This window comes from Sphaerodactylus townsendi, linkage group LG11 (assembly GCF_021028975.2).
Source record: "Sphaerodactylus townsendi isolate TG3544 linkage group LG11, MPM_Stown_v2.3, whole genome shotgun sequence".
NCBI classification, from domain to species: domain Eukaryota; kingdom Metazoa; phylum Chordata; class Lepidosauria; order Squamata; family Sphaerodactylidae; genus Sphaerodactylus; species Sphaerodactylus townsendi.
Genome location: NC_059435.1, coordinates 35,754,234 through 35,774,666, shown reverse-complemented (window position 1 = coordinate 35,774,666; position 20,433 = coordinate 35,754,234). Strand labels below are relative to the sequence as shown.

At 40.0% G+C, this 20,433-nt stretch overlaps 1 protein-coding gene across 3 annotated transcripts in view; it reads right to left on the bottom strand.

Annotated features, from left to right (window-relative positions):
- ZNF385D (zinc finger protein 385D) overlaps positions 1-18,617 on the bottom strand; it is a 447,875-nt gene extending 429,258 nt beyond the window's left edge. For 2 of the 3 annotated variants that reach the window (XM_048510764.1, XM_048510767.1), the window contains exon 1: positions 18,327-18,617. In XM_048510764.1, the coding sequence (XP_048366721.1) occupies positions 18,327-18,390 (64 nt within the window). In that variant the 5' untranslated portion in view covers positions 18,391-18,617. The remainder of the gene's footprint in view (positions 1-18,326) is intronic. The other variant, XM_048510768.1, reaches the window with a different exon arrangement.
- Between the last annotated feature and the right edge of the window lie 1,816 nt (positions 18,618-20,433).

Here is a 20,433-nt window from a genome sequence, read left to right as displayed (position 1 = left end):
TTTTGGGCTTTTAAAACAGGACAGGACAGGCGACTATAAATTAATGCAGAAGACTGAAAGCAGAATCTGTACTGATGTTCATGGGTTGACATGGGCAGTGGGAAGAAGGATGTTGCTAATATTTAGTACTGTATCTCCAAAAAGTCAGGAAGTTTTTGTGTATGTGCATGCATGTATATGTATTTGAAATGTCTATGAAACTCAAATGTCAGCATTCAAATGTATACATTAGCAGGCTACATATTTTGGGCATTCACCTAAACATAATCAATCTACCAAGAGAATTGCAACAGCAAACATTTTATCTCCATCGCCAGGCTAATGAAACAATGTCAGACTTGCAGGAACTGTGATTTTGTAATCTTTTGCCTCAATTGTTCACAGTACAGATTAATAATCTGTTCTCCATTGTACAGTAGTTAAGAGTCATGGACTCCCATTTGGAGAACAGGGTTTAATTCCCCATTCTTCCACATCAGCAATGGACTCTTATCTGGTGAACCAGGTTTGTTTCCCCACTCCTACATATGAAGCCTGCTGGGTGGCCTTGGGATAGTCACAGTTCTCTCAGAACTCTCTCAGTCCCATCTGCCTCACAATCTATTGTGGGGAGAGAAAGGGAAGTAGTTTGAAAACTGCTTTGAGTCTCCTTACAGGAGAGAAAGCCAGGGTATAAATCTAAAACTCCTCTTCTTTCCTATACACACATACTTCTCTGTCAAGCACATTTGGACACTAAAATCCATTTAACTTCTTTCTCTCACAAGAATGTTTTGTTCTGGTTCATGGTAAGCTTAATGTGGAAATGTGAGATTCTGCATAGGCCAAGTGTTCATCTAGGGTAAGTAACATCTGCATGCTTTTTAATACCACATCATATAATGCTATCTATATGAAATTAAAGCAGATACTAGGAAAACCAAGAGAACAGAATGTCTAATGTTTCAAATTTTGCTGAGGAAGCCACACTAATTAACATAACCACACTAAGTTTATGGCATAGCATCGTTTGTTATATTTTCAAATCTGTACTTTGCTACAGTCATTTCCTTGATGAAATAAATCTTTTCAGGTGAGTGGCTTGCCAGATCCAGTCATACACGGAGGTATACGACACCAGACTGGGAAAATGCACTGTGAATGTGTAAGTTGATCTAAAAGGCTTCTAAAAGACATTCAACTTGTCTAAATCTTACTGTAAAGTATGGCATAGTTTTACTGACATTGATGAAGCATTGACCAAATAAGAGAAGGTGCACCAACAAAACTAAAACAGGCTTTGATCCAGCAAAAAGCTGAAACTTGTTCTCAAATATAAACATCTGTTTGTAGAATGAGTCACATAATGTGACAACATCTGGATTACAATTCACAGGGCAAATCATCAGAGCCATCTCCTCCTTGTATTTTCAAGGCTGTAGGTAAATAGGCACAACAACATAAGGACCATGGCTATATTCCATCATGACTTCCAAAACAAGAAAACACCAAAGACATAGTTCACAAAGGACTACACTACAGCTCCATTTCTCTGTTTGCACTGCTGCCGCTACACACATCTTTAGGATCAAGATGTAATAATCACATATCACTTTTCAAAGCAATTTAACCGCATAAAGCTGATCTTAGACTACAGGCCGTTAGTAATGTAGGCTCTTCAGAAATCTCAGGGGTTCCTTCCACTTCTGTAGACTACATCAATCCTTGGATACAAGTAAGTTTACCAGGAGACTTTGGACTGGAATACTTTTCATTACCTTGGATGTAACAGATACTTTATCTGTAGACTAACAATGTTCATTTATCAAACATAAGATTTAATTCAAAATTTTGACTAGGCAGTCTGCTGCTCAGACAAAGAGTTACAGGTCTCGCATGTAACTGCTAGATATTTCAGCAGTGGTCAAATCTGAAGTTCTCTCCAAAAATGATGGGACAGCCTCTTATGCTGTCCCACTGTCCACATATTGAAGGGCAAACTGGATTATGAGGGATGATCAGCATCAGAAAATCTCATCCTGTTTGCTAAAAGTGTCCAGGAAGACATGGGCACTCATTCTTACAACTCGATGCAGCAAAAATTGAAATCTTCCACCAGCTTAAAGATATTTCCTTTATTTAAACAGCTCTGCAGAGCCACAAAAATAGAGTAATTATAGAACAAATGCTATTCTGTGTTAAATAATGAATTAATATAAAGGTATACAGAGAACCAGAAGTGAAAGTTGAATACACACTTCTATTGCCCATTTTCTATTGCCATAGAGTGCCCATATTTATTTTAGGCTTGAAGCCATTTAAAATTAATAAGTTTGTTTAAACACTGCAGTAGCTACAAACAGTATTCCCACATGGTTTTTATACAGTATTGCTATAGAGTTTTTCCACTGTCAAAAAGTCTTTTTACAGTTTTTGTATCATTGACATGTTTTATGTTGGTATTCATTTTATTGATTATAGTGATCTAAAAACTGGAAATCAAATTATTTAACTTCTCATTCAACACCACTAAGCATGAGGAACATGATTTCCACCACACACCCCCCCCCAAAAAAAATCCTCTCTTGAAACCTAGGAACAGGGTACTGTGCTTGTTTACTTTAATAACCATCAAACAGCTAACCTTGTAAACAGATGCGTTTTAAAATGGCTTGGTGAATTACTGACACTGGACAGCCATAACTTTCAAAGTCACACACATCAACCAAAGAGAATTACGCTCCAAGGAGGAAGAAACTGCAACCCCATCGTGTTACAGGCACTTAGAGTAATATAGGTACCCCCCTCCCTGTCATATGTGAACATAAGCCAAATGAGTAATTGAAGAGGCCACTGAGAAGCATGAACAAATACAACTGGTAAAAATTGGACATAGGAAAACAGCATTTTAAAAAAATACTGGAATCGAATACTACTCTTCTTGATGAACCAAAATACATTTTTCATACACTTTTTCCAAAATATGTTTTCAAGTAACATGCAGCACGTTAGCAAGAAATTTAAGATTAATACAACTTGTTTCATTTCTTTATTGGCCCTCCTTGTTTTAAATCCATTCCATATGTGAAATGTCGGAGAACAGAGTCAATATTGTTTATAGAATTCCAGTATAAAGTGAAACATTACTTTACCCGTATTTTAATAGAACGTGCCAGAGAAAAGTATATGAAAAATATCTAAAACAAAGAAAGAATGCTTTTGACTTCACAGACATACACATCCAGGTAGACTAATAATGGCACAAGATATTTAATCAGACCAACCAAGAATGACACTAATGATACATTCAAAATATAGCCTAATCTGTTTTATTCAGAGCCACTTCCTGGTAAACTCATGTATAAATGTTCTCCATAGTCAATGACATTAAGTGATTAGTTGTATGTGGGGTACAAACAGAACAATGATTTTCAGTGAAGAATGTCCACACAGTCAGGTCTACCAGGGCAAGTTACAATAAGCATAGTTATTATAACCATAGTTGCAATAAGCAATTTAATGTCATAAGTTTGCTTCCACAACTTTGAAACTTCAAAGCAGCAGAAATTAATGGGAAGACTCCAAGATATGTGGGCATCAGGAATTTCTCTCCCAGGCTGGCCCTAGACTAAGCTGACCAGCCGTCCCGCTTTTGGCGGGACATTCACGCCTTGAAAGAACTTGTCCCGCGTCCCGCAGGTTTTCCCCAATGTCCCGGGTTTTGGAAGGCTGCTGCACTGCCTTCTGGGGCGCAAGGCAGTGCGGCAGTCTCCTGCGCGGCCGCAGGAGCACACTGCCTTCTGGGGCGCTACCATTTCCCACCCTGTGACAGGGCGGGAAATGGCAGCGCCCCAGAAGGCCATGCTCCTGCAGCCGTGTGCGAGTGTGTGTGTGCGCACATGCATGCGCGCGCACGGTGGGCCACCCACCCGTCCCGGTTCACGAAGGTGACCATCTGGTCACCTTACCCTAGACAAATCTGAAAATGACTCTGACTGTTCTGTTGTGGAGCTTCTGTTAAACAAAACAGATGTCATGCTCTTGGAAAAACTGGCAAAATTTATTTTACAAGTGACAGAACTTTCTAAGTAATGTATACTGCTATATACAATCTTCCTGTCTGCGCTTTGAATGTACTCTTGATTTGTATCTCAAAAATGTCTGGCAACATTCTAGAACAGGGGTAGGGAACCTGCGGCTCTCCAGATGTTCAGAAACTACAATTCCCATCAGCCTCTGTCAGTATGGCCAATTGGCCATGCTGGTAGGGGCTGATGGGAATTGTAGTTCCTGAACATCTGGAGAGCCGCAGGTTCCCTACCCCTGTTCTAGAACCTATTCTTAAATGCCAAATAAAGGTGGTGGTTGTTGTTGTAATGGGAAGATCATTGTGCACTATTCTTGCCAATAGAAAACCACATACATTCACATAAAGTCACCATTAAAATAAACAGTATATGCTCTAGAAGTGATAAGTAGTTTTGGAAAGTGTAAACAGACTGTTTTCAGTACATATACTAGGAAAACCCTAAGAAATATGGAGTCATGACTGTTTGGAAAAACAGTAGCGAAATGGCCTGATTTTCTTCCCAATAAGGGTTCATTTTTCATCACACTACTTAAGGCCCCTTCCGCACACCCAAAGTAATACATTTTCAAACCACTTTCACAACTGTTTGTAAGTGGATTTTGCTATTCTGCACAGCTTCAAAGAGCACTGAAAGCAGTTTGAAAGTGCATTATTCTGCATGTGCGGAATGAGCCATAGTTGGATATGAGAGCTCCAAAGGTAAGTGCTGAACTATAGATACTGATTATGAGCATAAGGAGCACTTTCTTCATGACCCAATTAAACTTGACCTCTCAGCTTTCTAGCATCATGTTGGGGGAAAGCTATCATCTCTTCCACACATACACTTGACTCCTTACTGTTTAGAAGCAATCCACACTAGTCTCTGCAGGAAGAAACACACCAATGTATCACAGGCAGACTGGTTCATGCTAGTTCTTCTGATACATCACCTTATCTATCACTGGTCCCACATTCCCTCCCTGCATAAAACACACAAGAGACTACCAATAAAAGAATATTTAGAATAGGATTATGGGCTTTTGCAATACAAAATCATTATAAATTATGACACTTTGAGGTATTTCAATATTATGGTAACAAGATCACCCATATTTGTACTTACAGTCCCTGTCTTTTAGGTACACTGCCAGCTCATCTCTTAACATCAATGCCCTTTTTATTATTTTTAGTGTCTGTAAATACTCTAGCTGATTGAGAACTTTTTTTAAAAAATCCAGTGGCAGTCATTTTCCACACAAAAAGGTATTACAAATAGTTTTCTGAGCCCTCTTCTGACAGTTTGTATTTTACATGTGCTTCAGAGAATAGCTAATTACCGGTAATGCACACTTTTAAAAAACTCTGTCGAATCCTTTCAGGGCCTTATTATTCAGGAGAAAATGGGTGAAGTTAACATGTTTCCCACTCACCAGAAACAGGGTGGGTTTTTTAAATGAAGCTATTCACAAAACAAAAAGGAAGCAAAAGGAAAGAAAATGAAATGTTCGAGCATTTGAGAGCACCAACACACAAACAGTTAACAAAGCTGCAAACCATAAAAAGATAAAACCTAAAAACCATGATGAGAATTTACAGAAAAACTCTCATCCATTGACAAAATACATGAAAAGCTGGATATCTTCACTGAAACTTTCACAGAGTCACCGAGTAGGCCATTCACACTTTCAGCCTGACCCAGTGCCACGGATCATTGTGGGATAAAAATATGGGAAGGAAGATCCACATGCCCTGATCTCCCTTGAGCAAGAATGTGATAGAAGTAGGCAGGGAAACACCCTGCCAACATGCAGGGAAAAAAGAATGAGACTACAGTTGTAGCAATTGGATATCTAAAACAGTTTTGGAATACAGAACTAGCAATAAACCCATCATATTTTGTGCAAAATCCCTGTGTAATGAAAACCAACACGGGATTTACTATCAGCAATTATCAGCAACCTTCATTTAGATTCCACATATTAAAAATCCATGCATTTTGAATTATCACTGAATTATACACCACCTGCATAAACTCACTGTATCATTGGATTATGCACACCTGAATGAACTATATTTGTAGATTATTAAAAGCTTGCTGTGTACAGTTTTAGTCAATAGAAGTAAAACCTGTCTCTCAACTAGAAAGTCTGTACTAGAGTTTCTTTTAAAACCTTACTAGTAGGCATTCAGATATTAACAAATAAAACATATATATATAATATAAAACATATATATAATATAAAATAGATATATATTTGTTTTATTTGTTAATATCTGAATATATGTATATTCAGATATTAAAATATATATATATATATTCATAAATGACAGAATTATGTCATTATTGTGCCTTTATTTATTATCAACAAGATTCCTCATTGGGACAGCAAGGCAGTTAACAAATTTAAACGTACAAATTAAAATTTCATATTAAAAGTAATCAAATACAACACACAAATACATTGTGTTTTTTGAAGTTACAACCGGAGATTAAAAGAAGTACAAAAGATAAAACCAACAGTTAAAACATTGGAGAGTAAGGAGGAATCCCTGAGGGGCTGCCAAGTGAAACAAAAAAGTATTTACCTGCTGCCAAAGACAGCAAAAAACAGTGACATGCGAGTGTCCCTGGAGAGAGCACATTTTGGTTCCACTTTCAGGGCCCTCTCCTTGCTGCCATTCAGCTAATCTCAGAGAGTGCAGAGACCCAGGTCCACATCCTGGGTGCAGCATTCTGTGCTATATGAATGTTACTAACACTTTTCAAGTGCAGCCCCACACATAGGCAGTGTACTGCAGACGTCTAATCTGGATACAACCAGAGTATGCATTACAGTAGTCAGTTCTTTCCTAGGAAAGGCCGCAGATAGCTGACCAGTGATAAAAGGCACTTCTGGCCACAGTTGCCACCTGCTTATCCAGCAGTAGGCCTGGAGCCACAGACACCCCCAGGCTACAGACTTGTTCCTTCAAGGAGGGGGTTTCAAGGGTTTTCGAGGGATTACCAAAAAAAACAACACCAGGCTATTTGGCAGAGCTGAATTTGCTTGCTGCCAATATATATAATTCCTAATGAATAGGTTTTAGCTTTTTTTGGCTTTTTCTGGCAGAGGGCAGAGTTCTCTGCAAGCAACCCCTCCCCCCAGTAAATTACAAATTTTTAAAACCCAAAAAATGTCAGTAAGAATATGAATAAAGTCAATGGGCATCAGCTTTATTTGGCATTACCAAACATTTCTAAGTTTTAAAAATGTGAAAGATTGTGACACTGCCATATCGCACCACTGAAATTACAATATTCAGAAATCTGTTTTTCTAGAACCTGGTTATTTAGCATAGAGTCCACGGCAGTCAGAGGGAGGTGAGGAAAATGGCTAGCTGATAAGTAACTGACAGGGAGAGGTTTTGAAAAAAAAATACCAAGCATATCATCAAAGTGGTCCACAACATCTTTCCAAAGTGTTTACACATATTTATTTATTTATTTATTTATTTCTTAAATTTATATACCGCCCGATCCCCGAAGGGGATCACATATCTGATTCATTGGACTGATTCTGTATAAGCAATAACTCCTGATAGATTATCCTGTTTTATTCCCTGAGGATGCAAATGCAAACTTATTTCTACTCTAGAAGAGGAAGAAGAGTTTGGATTTATACCCTGCTTTTCTCTCCAGTAAGTAGTTATAAAGCAGTTTACAAATTCATTTCTTTCCTGTTCCCACAACAGACACCCTAGGTGATAGGTAGAGCTGCTGAGAGAGTTCTGAAGAACTGTGACTAGCCCAAGGCAATCCAACCAGCTTCATATGTAGGAACATCCAGTTCACCAGATAAGAGTCTGCTGCTCATATAGAGGAGTGCAGTTCTCCAGATTAGAGCCCACTTCTTCTCAAATTGACTGCTCTGAACCACAACACCAGCACTGCAGACTAGAAGAGAAACTGAATGGGTATTTTTTTGCTAATTCACTCTCATACTACACAATTGACTGATCCCCTCACTTTCAGAAATTCATTCTATTAGCAGAGATCCTCTGAGAGATACAAGCCAGTATGTTCATAATAATGTGTACACACTTCAATCAGAAACACACAGAACGAAATGTCTGACAGACCTCCAGAGGATGAAGCTACATGATAGTGATTCAGGGTGGAGGAATAGCATGGCAGATTTCCTAGAGAGAAATAGCACAAGGTGAACAGGAGGACCACCCCAATGTTATGGTCTTCTTCCAAACACAAATAGTTACTCTAAATAGTTACTTTTAAAGAACATAAAAAACATCTGGAGATACAATCATGTATCAGCATATATCTCATATCGTTGAGTCCTAAGATAAAGAAAATTCACACACTACCACACAGCAGGCAGAAGACTCAGCTACCAACTGCAATCTCATCCATTTTCTGCACATCTAGTACAAATATTCCTACTAAGTATGGCACCTAGTGTCATGCTATTATTGAGTACTGTCACTTATATTGTAAATTTTATCTTTTTGTCTATGCCAATAAAAGGGATTGATTGATTGATTGATTGATTGATTGATTGATTGATTGATTGATTGATTGATTACTGTCATGCTGTTATTTCTGCACATTCTTATTCCCTGTTGTTACCCAAAGGCTCTCCTCTTCTGCAGAGAAAGGCATGCTCACCAGTACTTCATGCAGACAGAAGTGCAGAAAGACTCCGTCTTGTATGACAGATCCAATTTTAATCATTCTTCAAATCAGTCACAATCACAGCAATGCAGAGGTCTAGTCCCCTCAGAAGATAGCTCTCTCTTGATTAAGATCAGTTTTCTTCAGTAATATTAATCTAATAACCAGTCAGCTCCACCTGAGCCATACATCAAAACTCACTGATACCCTCAGCAATCAGATCCTTTTTCCTGAACAGTTGCAGTTGCCTTTCAATTATCTTCCTTTCACTCATTCTCTCTTTCTTGGATGGATGTTATTACAACTCTACACCCTTCAACCTTAGTAAGAGGGGACAGGTACATGACTCAAAGTAAGACAGCCATCTGTCAATCACAAAAACCTACACATGTGGGGACAAGTATGTATGTAGATCCTGAAACAGGTAACTTTTGGACAATGCTGTCTGCTTTCTTGGTTGACTTGCCAAATATCTCCTTTGCAATCTGTCTATAAAAAGAGTCCAATTATTTGTCTGAAATAGGGCAGGACTTTTGTTATACATACATTTTAAATCCAATATATTAGTCCTATTCACACCCTTTGTACAAGCTACGAGAAAAGACTGTGCAGCTATATCTTTTCTACCATGACTGACAAACAAGCCAACACAGCAAAGTATCAATCATATTTCCTCAGTAGAAGATACTTCAGTTTTAACAGAACTTATCAAAACATGCATAGATTTGAAACACTAATATATTAGTTTAGGGAAAATATTTTTATGTTATGGTAACAGCTTACTTCAAAATAAGCTGCCCTGTTCTAATAAAATCCTTGATTCTTGCAGGGGAAGGCCAATTGGGATAACCTAAAGTTCCGCTAGGGTAGGTTGGTTTGTTTGTTTTCACGGCTGCACAGGAAGAAAGCTTCCAACCTCCAGAGCACACATTCATCCTTTTATGTAAGTAACCAAGACAGAACCGTTATTTGTAAGTTGACACAACAGGGAAAAGGAAAATCATAGCAGAAAAAAAGTAAAGGTATACATCCAAATGTTGTGATGACTTATCCTTTTGTTGCTCAGAACAACACTGGGTGAAATCCAGGCCAAATACATCTGGAAAGAAGTTATGGTTGCCATGATTCCAATCAATTATTATAGCAATGTGATGAAACAAATGCAGTGTCTAGGCAGGCAGTCCAAGTTTAGTTAATGGACAAAATGATTCATCGTTATAACACAAGTCTAAATGGAAATACAAAAAATCTGAGACTGGGAGTGGAATTCTAAGACGGGAACCTTCCAGATGGGAGCATAAAATGACACTGAGCCAGAGGTAGTCAAAACATTTTTTTAAAAAATACTCCATCAAAATTCTGGATGAGCTCATTCCTAAAGCACTTCCTGATAAATCATTTCACCACAAAGATTAAGACTTTATCAGTGGCAAAATTTCTTCCAATCTTTTCAATACTCCATCATGCATTACTACTTTTATTACAGAAAGCCAAACAATGATCCCCAGGTATACAGATTCCTAAAGGGTATTACAGTGTCCTGGCTGAACAAAGGAAACTGAGCTGGACAACACGTATCTATCCTTCCCATTCTACACACACCCTGGCACACCAACTGTGTGCAAGCCCATGGCAGCAAACCTAAAAATACTTTTCTGGGAATAAACCCCACTAAATAAAATGAGACTTCTTAGTAGAACTGATAAGGCCATGTTTTACCAAACAGGGGAAAGGGCCCTGTTGTTACATTCCAGGATACTTCTATGGGCAGGCACATAAGGAAGAATAATGCTAATCCATAAACTTTTTGTAAGAATACTTCATAAAACATTAAATGGAAAAAAGGATTGATTTTTTAAAAAGAAAATGTTAACTGCCATAGATTTTATTTATTTGAAACACTTTACTCCAGGTTACTGAACTCAATGCAGGAAATAAATTCAAAACAGGAAATTTAAAACATGGAAGATGGAGAATTCCGTGGAAAATACATCAGTGCGTGGTTCTCTCATTGTCTGCTCAGGAAAAGGTGATATTTTGAATCCTATTGCTACTGAAGGTTGAGAGATTGTGACTTAATAGAAGAGCACCTGGGTTATGTTCAGAAGGTCCCAGGTTCAAACCCCAGCATCTCTAATGAACAAGATCAGACAATAAGTGCAAAAGACCTAAGATCCTGGAAAGCTGCTACCAGTGAAAGCAGACATTACCAGCCTTGATGGATTAATGGTTTGAATCAGTATTAGTTCATGTGTTTGTTTTATCATTAATTTCATCTCCATGCTGATTAAATGATTTTGTTTAATTTAAGTTAGCATTAGCAATTTTATTGCTGTGTCAACATATAAATGTTTAAGGATGAATCAGCTGTGACAGACACCCACTCAGCTTTCTGTAACACCAAGGCAGGGAAACACTCACTCAGATTTCTCCCACCTTTTCACTTAAGGGTCCGGGGTGCTTCTAATAATAGTAATGTGAAGGCAGAAAACACTTTCTCTCAACCCTGTTATCATACACACTAGGAGGCAAATGGATGCCTGTTGACTTTTATTTTTTTTCCCCTCTCAGACTCCCCAAACTAGGCACACTAAAAAATAAATATACCGAGGTAGATTTAAACTTAAACAAGAACACACATTTATTAAACAGACACAGAAGATGGTGAAGGAAAGGGTCTTAAACATGGAGATGGATGGCTGAAGAGAAGAGACTATTTACACTAATTACAAAAGAGAGCTTGGCATATGTTTGTGGTTTCTTTAGCACAGCATAGACTTAATATAGTTCAGTTCAGTTTCATATTGCTTAGATGTTATTTATATTTCAGTTATAGTTTTGAAGTTACTAGATGTTACATTTCCATATAATTCAGATGTTCAGGCTAATGGATATCACCTAGGGTCTAATTCAGGCTGGTACAATTAAAAGTACCCTCACAAGCCTCATGTAGTTAGATAACCCTCAAAATAAACATAAAGCACCCTCTTCAGATGAAAATAAAGCAAAACCCTATACAGCACACTATCTAATCTATAAGGAGTCTTCTTCCCTCTCCTGGAAGATATCTTCTGACACTGGTTAAACATATAGATCTCAACCTGAACTCCTCAATAACCCAAAATCATCCAGATCTTCTTGTCTGTGTAAATATGCTTTAAATACAGCTCTCAGAGCTGTCACAACAGTAGGGCCAGGCAGAATATCACACTGTCTGCCACTACTTTCCTCAAAGAGGTAATGTTTTGTCACAGCAAAACAGATAGATGTTCACATCAGCAGTTCAAAATTCCAAAAGCCTATCAGAATGTTGAAGCAAGGGAGATATCCTCCTCCCCCATTCTGCACCATGCAGTTACTTGTCCAGAGTATAGGAGCCCATAGCCAATAAGCTGGTCTATCCTGTTCCTAGGCCTTTCTGCCTCACTCTAAAGGTAAACAATATCTTACTTGGAGATAACTGCATTTTAAATATTATATTTTGCAGGCAATCCATCACATAGGCATATTGTTCACTGCACAAGGGCAAAAGCACGGATGATCTCCATGACAGTATACTAAGGGAATGTATAAAATTTCAAGCTCTTATGCAGGCACAAAATATGCAGGGCCAATGTGACAGCTGGAGAGAACGAAGCGACTGAGCAAACTACTTAATTGTAGGGAGTAACAAAAAATATCTACTCATTGAATTCATGCTACTTAATTTCAGAATCAACAAAGCAAGTTATTATTGGAGGAGAATCCAGAAATAGTTTTGTGTTTGTTATCAAAAAGAAAGAGAATGCAGATACACAAGAGATCACATATATTTACTGAGTTGGTTAATATTTCTCAGGCTTCTTCTATTCTGTTAACTCCTCTTGTACTCTGTGAAACAATGGTGATTTCCTCACTGGCGATTAATCCTGGGATAGTCACCCGAAATATCCATGTTCCTTCGAGATCTCCTCACAGCCAAACCACGGAACACAGATCAATCCCATTTCTGGCGGTCCTCCTGCCCTTATCTCGGGATTTTCCTGGACCTGCTTGTACATGGACCTTTTTGAAAAAACACTCCAATGGGAGATAATAGGAGATGAGGGCTACACATTTGAGGGCCCATAGCTTTGATCCCCATGAACCAAACTTCACCAAACCTGGGTGGTATCATCAGGAGAGTCTCCTACTGGTATCACCCAGGATTTGTGAAGTTTGGTCCAGGGGGTCCAAAGCTATGGACTCCCAAAAGGGGTGCCCCATCCCCCATTTTTTCCAATGGGAGCTAATAGGAGAAGGACGCTACACATTTGAGGGTCCATAACTTTGGCCCCCATGAAACAAAATTCACCAAACCTGGGTGGTATCATCAGACAGTCTCCTAAAGTTACTCTGAAATTTTGGTGCTGCTGGCTTAATAATTGCACCTCTGACAGCAGGCACCCCCCAAAGGGGCAGGCCTAGATGTCTTCACTAGAAACATGCTGCAGTGAAGATGTTGGAACCTGGATGAAAAGGTGCCAATTCTTTTGAAACTTGGTTGTATCTAGATTAAATTTTCAGTGGGAATTCGGCCAATATTACCTGCCCTTAGCAAATTCTGTTCCTATCGCCATTCATGCAGCAAGAAGTCAAAACCTCAACTCTGCTTACAACTTATTGCTGGATTAAGCAATGTGGTTTTAAAAATACTGTAAGATAAATACACATCTTGCCTTTTTTGTCTTCCCTGTGGGCTTTTTCATTAGAAAGGATGTTTTAAATAAAGCGACTGCTGATATAGCGAACAGTCAGCATTCTTAATCAAGCTTTAACATTAATTTGTAGATGCCACACTTAAAAAGTGAAGTGCTTTTTCGAAGTTGAGAATTAAATAAAACACGAGGGCTAAAATTCCAATAATTTTATGTGCACATTCTTTTTGTTCACTAAGCAATGCAAAAGGATTAATCAGATTTCAAAAGCCCCCAATACTTATCCTGAAATTATCACCTATGATTACTGTTGCTTACACAGATGATCCACAGGTTTCCTGTTAAGTAGATCAATGTGGTAATTAAGCAACAAGAGTACATGACTGAGTACACCAACTGAATACACCAACTAAGTTTTTGAACAAAAGATTAAAAACTGGGTGGCCCCTAGCCAAAGTCAACTGTAACCACTGCACAATTCAAAAATCTGCAGCAAATGTTTCCCATGTGAAAATGTATGCATATAGGAAAAAACAGCTTTATTAACAAAGACAGTTAAACACCAAAAGAATTAATGCTATACCTTTATAAACCCAATGTGAAACATAGTTTGTTGCCAGTTATAAGGCAAAATTATCAATGTTTGTTGGAGGCTTCATGAAACCAATGTTATATAATGTGCAGAGGGGAATTTGATGTGTCTCAAAGTCTCTGTAATCCTACGCATGCTGGTTGGCAAGTAAGGCCCATTAAACTCCTGAATACCAACAGATAAGATCAAACTACACCATCAGGTATAGCCCAGAATGAAGTTTATATTCAATCACTATCTTCAAGCCATGGGTTGCATTCAGGTGAGTCACAGAAATCCACTGCTGGCTTGCTAGACTCCATAAAAATTGTCATTTTGGATTGCTTTTAAGAAAAAACTGCTGCTACTGCACATATATAAACAAGGGTGCCACACCTTCTACTTCTTCTTTCACATACACAGTCACTGGGGCACACAGGATGATGGTAGAAAGAAAATTTTAGCAAAAATTCAGAGAAAAACTCTTTCCCACAAAATCTTTCCTTCTACTCATTGTCTTCACCATTTGGCACACCCCACCCATCAGCTGATTCTCTGAGCGCACACTTGTAGATAGAGCCCCCTTTCCCACAAAAGCTCTCTTTTTCCATATGCACCTTTTCTAATGACACACACATACACATACAAACCCCAACATGGCCACATGGTCAGTATCTGCATTTGCCTAATTACTTCCCCTTGGTTTCTGCCTACATCTCTGTGACTGACACTTACCTTGTTCCTTCTTATTGTACGGTTTGAGATGCTCAGTTCATGTTTCCTATACTCCTCTCTCTTGACCACATAGTCCTGGCCTTGACATTGGTGAGATCAACATGCTCTGATGCCATATGACTTCCTGTCACATCTGTGGTATCACAAGATTTCCCATCTCATGCTCCTAGCTCAGGGTCCTATGTTGTTACTTGGGAGGTTAAATATTTATTTATTTATTTATTTATTTATTTATTTATTTATTTATTTATTTATTTATTTATTTATTTATTTATTTATTTATTTATTTATTTATTTATTTATTTATTTATTGGATTTCTATACTGCCCCATCCCCGAAGGGCTCCGGAAAAGTGAAAAAGTCCACTAGCTAATCTTAAAATTGCTGCTTAGATTGTGCTTTTTCTGGTTTAGCATGTATGACAGGGTGTTTTGAATCCCTATAGCACTTCAATACAGTCACCAAGAATCTCTTCAAATGAACCCACAACCAGCCTTCTACAATTATCTAGTCTCCCCAACTACAGAAGGAGGGATATCCAGCAATGCTGTCACACACACAAAAAGATGCCCTCTGGTATGAATCTGGTTCCAAGCATAATAGTTAGTGGCATCCCTCCCACAACTTTTCCACACAGCTGCTATTGTTTCATAAACACACATTCAGAACACTGACTGGGACAAAAGCTGCTGGTAGGTTAAAGATTTCAGGGAAACAAACTCACCCACACCACAATACTGTGCAGAGAAGGAGGGGCCAATGGGCTTTTTTTCATATACATGTGATGTAGCTAGCCCTCTTTGATTAGCAACTCAGGCAGGCAACTTCAATTCGGCATCTGACAGACGCCTTGCTGACACTTACTTAAACTACATCATGCCTTTTGGGGGAGGTTGCTGGCATTTGAACTGCACAAGAATACAAGACACAGTAAGAGAAGACAGAGTAAGCCATTCACATGAGTGTTTTCTAATGGGGCTTCTGGAGATTTACAATTATATGGGCACAGACCATTTCGCAAAAAATCCTCTCTGTTTAATAATCATGTCTAACGCCAAGGAGTATTAAGTTCAGGAAAGAAACGCTGCTATTGGATGTGCAGATATAGTGATGGACTAAGATTATGCAGACTGAAATTATTGTGGAGAGAAATGATTGGACAGCTAGCTTTAATTAGAACAGCAAAACAACAAGAAAAGCCTATCTATATCACTACAAATGGTGATGGTATAACTAACCGGTTGATATGTTTTTCAGAGTGAGCATGAAGTGTAGCTAAATACAACTGAGAACTAGATTATGGTGAATTCATGGGAGCTTCTACTTTGTCCCAGATTCAGGCCCTCTCACATAACTTCTTATTTAAGATTACCGAGATAAAGAAATAACCCAACACATCCTTTAAAAATATTTTTTTTAATCTTCTTCCATGAACTATGGTATGCTATCTCAAGATTTTTGGAACTACATATAAAAATTTGCACCAAAAGCACATTTTTGAATGATCCCAACAGCATGACTGAAGATGACTTCCTTAAAATCGTGTTTATCCCACCAAATTCTGTGAGAAAGATGGCTAAAATGATGTTCTTGGACTTGTAAAAGCCAGATTAAAACCCACATTTAACCATGAATCTCATTAGACAGCCTTGGTTATATCATCCCTCATCTTAACCTTCCTCAGATGCCTATTGTTGAATCACCTTTCTGTGCACCTTACAGAAAGAAATGAAAGAAAAACGGTAATGGCAGAAGCACTTCTTTGCAAATACAAACTGTCCCTTTTGGTTTCAGGCCTCACACCACATCATCTCACATCAGAACATGGGACATGCTGATCGATACATCCCAGAGACCCATGCAGGATGAAAGCACACAGCAGAGTTAACAAGAGGAAGCCATGTTTCATATCCTCAAAAACTAGAGCACCAGGCTCTGTGTTCTGTGCACACAGCACAGCTCTTAGTTGTGCCTTTCGTTCAACTTTTTTGTTTTGTTGATAGGATAGCACTTCACATGAAGTTATCTCTATGGTGAAGTCACTTAGTGCTGGACTCATTCATACCCCTTTCACAAAGTGCCAAAAAAATAGTTTGTGGAAGTGGGAGGCAGATGTAGGAGCAGTATTAGAAACTCTTCATTAAATAGACTCAGCCTGACAGCAACATTCCATTAAGTTTCATAGCAGTTACTGGCCTAAATAAACACAGTACTAGTAGCATTATGTCCCTCTTCATAGCTATATGATCATCCTCAAAGATTATCATTTTATATCCTTGCTTTAGGAATACTTCAGCCTTATCTCACCTTCCTCCTTTTCTTTTTAAAACCACCAGTTATTTTCTGGTAAAACATATCTGGCAAAACATGGCACAAATCATTTTACAATCAGAAGACATGCTGAACTGCACCTCCATAATCTTTAATGACCCCCTTTGTGGTTACAGTGATTCAGTGGTAGATTTGTATGCAAGCCTACTTGATTTAGTCTTCAAAATTCACTAGAAAAAGCCAAGTTGTGGTCTAAGCAGATGCCATACCACTTTAACTATCTTGGGATGTCATATAGATGCTGAAGATGGGAAAACTTTCATATTAAATTAATGTAGCCTTAAAAATACAATGAAAAAAATAGATATCCTCTTATTAGCTGTAGCTCATCGACCAAAAAACAGTGGACTGAAAAAGTGGATCTTCTTGTATTTTCTTCTCTCCCTTCTTACTCTAAAGTCAAGTTCTGCAAATTTGTTAGCTGCACTCAGCTAAGCCAGAATACACATCTGTCTTCTGCCCACAGAAAAGCAACGCAAGAGGTGATGTTGCTTTTAAATGCTTTCAAAGCATTTAAGTCCCTGAAACAAGCAAGCTGGGGAGTTTGGAGAGCTCCTCTAGATTTACTGATGCTCCTAAGTGCTTCCACAAGTCATTGACTCTGTTTATTTTATACATCACTCACCAGGTTTTTGCCAGGACCCTGTCAGTAATGCACAAAGTTTAAAAGAACATCTTGGTACATGCACAAAGTGCATTTGCTCCAGTAATCAGAACGGAAACTTCTAGTTCTGGGTGAGAGTTTTCCAAACACGCTTGAGATCCAACATCTCTTAATTTAGAAACCCTCCTAGAGTAGAGTGCTTCTTAAATGTCCGATCAAATGCCTTAGCCCTTCTATCCAGATTTGGCAAGGCAGAAACAACAACAATAGCCAAAAGTAACAAACAAACAAAGGGGCACGAAGGTCCTGGCAAAGAACTGAAGGCCAATATCGAATTCCCAGTGGCAATCAGTTTAGGAACATCTGTCTCAACTCTCCCCAATACTTGCAGGTGTCCCAAGTTTCTTCTGGCTTCCCAAGATCCCGGCTGCACGGAATTAAACGGAAGCCCTCCTTCCCTAAGCTACGCGCGCACAAAAAGCACAGGATGCGCCCGGGCATCAGCCGCGCCAAAAGGGCAACTTTGATGCAGCGCCCCGTCTTTCCCATTCCGCACAAGAAGGCCTTTGCGCTCCTTTTGCGCTGCGTCTTTGGCGCTGCTTTGCGGATTGCTCGCTGTTCCCGCCAAGAAGTGAGCTTGCAAAAGAGGCATGAAATCCAAGCGGGGCGCCTCAGCTGGCCGAACTTACCGTTCTTGGACGGGCTTTTGGCTCCCAGCGCCTTCTCCCTCCTGCCGTCCGCCGAGCTCTCCATCCTGCGAGAGGCTGTGGCCCGCGCGCCCACCCAGCCGCCCTCAGCCAGCCACGCGCCGAGCAGGAGGGGCGCGCGCGCCGGGGAGGAAAAGACGACCAGCTTGGCGAGGTAAAGGAGACGCGCCCTCGGCTCCCTCCGCGCTGCCGCCGCTCCGAGGCAAGGTTGGAAGCGCCGCGGGGCAGGCGGACCGCTGCCCACGCCGGATGCCGGGCGCTCGTCGGTCTCCCACCCGGTCAGAAAGGAGCACCCCCGCCCCAAAGCCTCGTGCGAGGAACGGCGGCGGAAGAGCCTTAGCCTCCCATTGGCAGCGAAGGGAGCGCGAGGAACAAAGCAGCACCTCCTAAAATTAGAGAGACGCGCTTGAGTCGAGGGGAAAGAGATCGGGAGGGGAGAGGCGGACGGGAAAAAACAAGCGCGCCGAGGAAGAGTTAAAATAACTCCCAGCCGAATGTGGGAGAAGAACGGCAGGGAGAAGCTCAAGGCCAGCAAGCAGACGGGCACCCCTCTTCGCTGGGTTCTTGGAGCTTGAACTTGATTTTGAGTAGATGCAGAATGTCTTTCCACATGATCCACTTATTGTGCATTACTGGCTGTTGGGCTTTGCAGAGAGACGTCGCGTGGGCTGGAGAGGGTCGGCATTCTCGGTTCACACATAGTTGCTCCACTACGGTTATTTTCCAGGCAGGAACACCAGGGGCGTAGGTACAGAAAGTGGTACCCAGGGCAAGCACTGAAATTGTGCCCCCCCCCCCCGACTCTGTTGCCCTGGCCTAGCACGACCTCCTCAGTGGGGCAGTGGAGGCTGGCGGAAGAAGTATGCCAAGCCACCCTAGTTGCGTTAACTGGAAGGAAGAGAAATAAAGAAATGTGTGAAAGGAGAAAAGGAAGGAGGGAAAGAGAAAGAAGGAAGGAAGGACAGAGAGAAGAAGGGAGGGAAAGGGGCAGAAGAGGATGGGAGAAAGAGAGAGAAGTTGACGGGGCCACCTGGACTCTGGCAACGAGCTGATCAATCCTCCACATACACACACCACAGGGAGGGTCAGTGTTGGGATACCACTGGATTCTGGACACTGGATTCCATGCAGGGATAGGGAGTTCTCCCTGTGCCCCCACCAAAGGAGTACCTGGGTTTTAAGCCCCCTCCCCCCTGGTTATGTGTTTGAGTAATACACAGGATCACAACTTACAGCACAAGCCTAAGAACACTTTCTTGGCAGGAACCATCCTGAATGGGATTCCAAGTAGTCCTGTTTAGGATTGCTTCCTTGTAATGCCTCACCTGCACACAACAATTAGTGGAGCTTTAACATGCAAAATGAGGGCCCTATGCATCCATATGCACATGCCCAACTTGCAATTTCTCCTGCTCCTTTTTCAGCAAGCATAGACATGCACTCTTGTCCACACCTTATCACACTTGGGACTTTGCTACCAGGCTACGTGAATGGTCAAGGCACTACTATTTCTAAATGATAAACAATGATGCATCACCCAGCTGGTACATCAGAGCTACTTAGATTAATGAGTGGAATGTGGTTACTTAGTGTGGTCACAGGCAGGGACTGTTCCTCATCTGTTCAGTCCATTCAGGCCAACTTCCTACCATTTGAAAAAAAATGTGAATGACCAGTAATATCCAGTAAACAACATCTAGCAAATAATAGGCTGACTTTTTTTTTCTGGTGTTGATACAATTAGCAAATAAACTTCAGTGTCCTTGAACTGGGAGAAACTGACACTTTCACAGTCCCAGTTTATTTATTTGCATTATTCATAGTCCATGTTTCTCACTGAAGCTCCAAGTGAATTGCAAAGTTAAAGTTTGTCCTATGAAAACATTGTCATGTTTCATAGCTTCTAAGTTTATAACATTCAATACCTGTTTGATTTTGAGCACTTTGCCAATATTTGTTAGACTGGAGATCACAGACACCTTGATTGAATGCAAAGCAAATTTAGAATGGTATTTGGTGTAAATGCATAATTCATCCTCTGGACATGTGTTATGTGCAATCATAAAAAAACATTTCCCTGGGAGTAAAC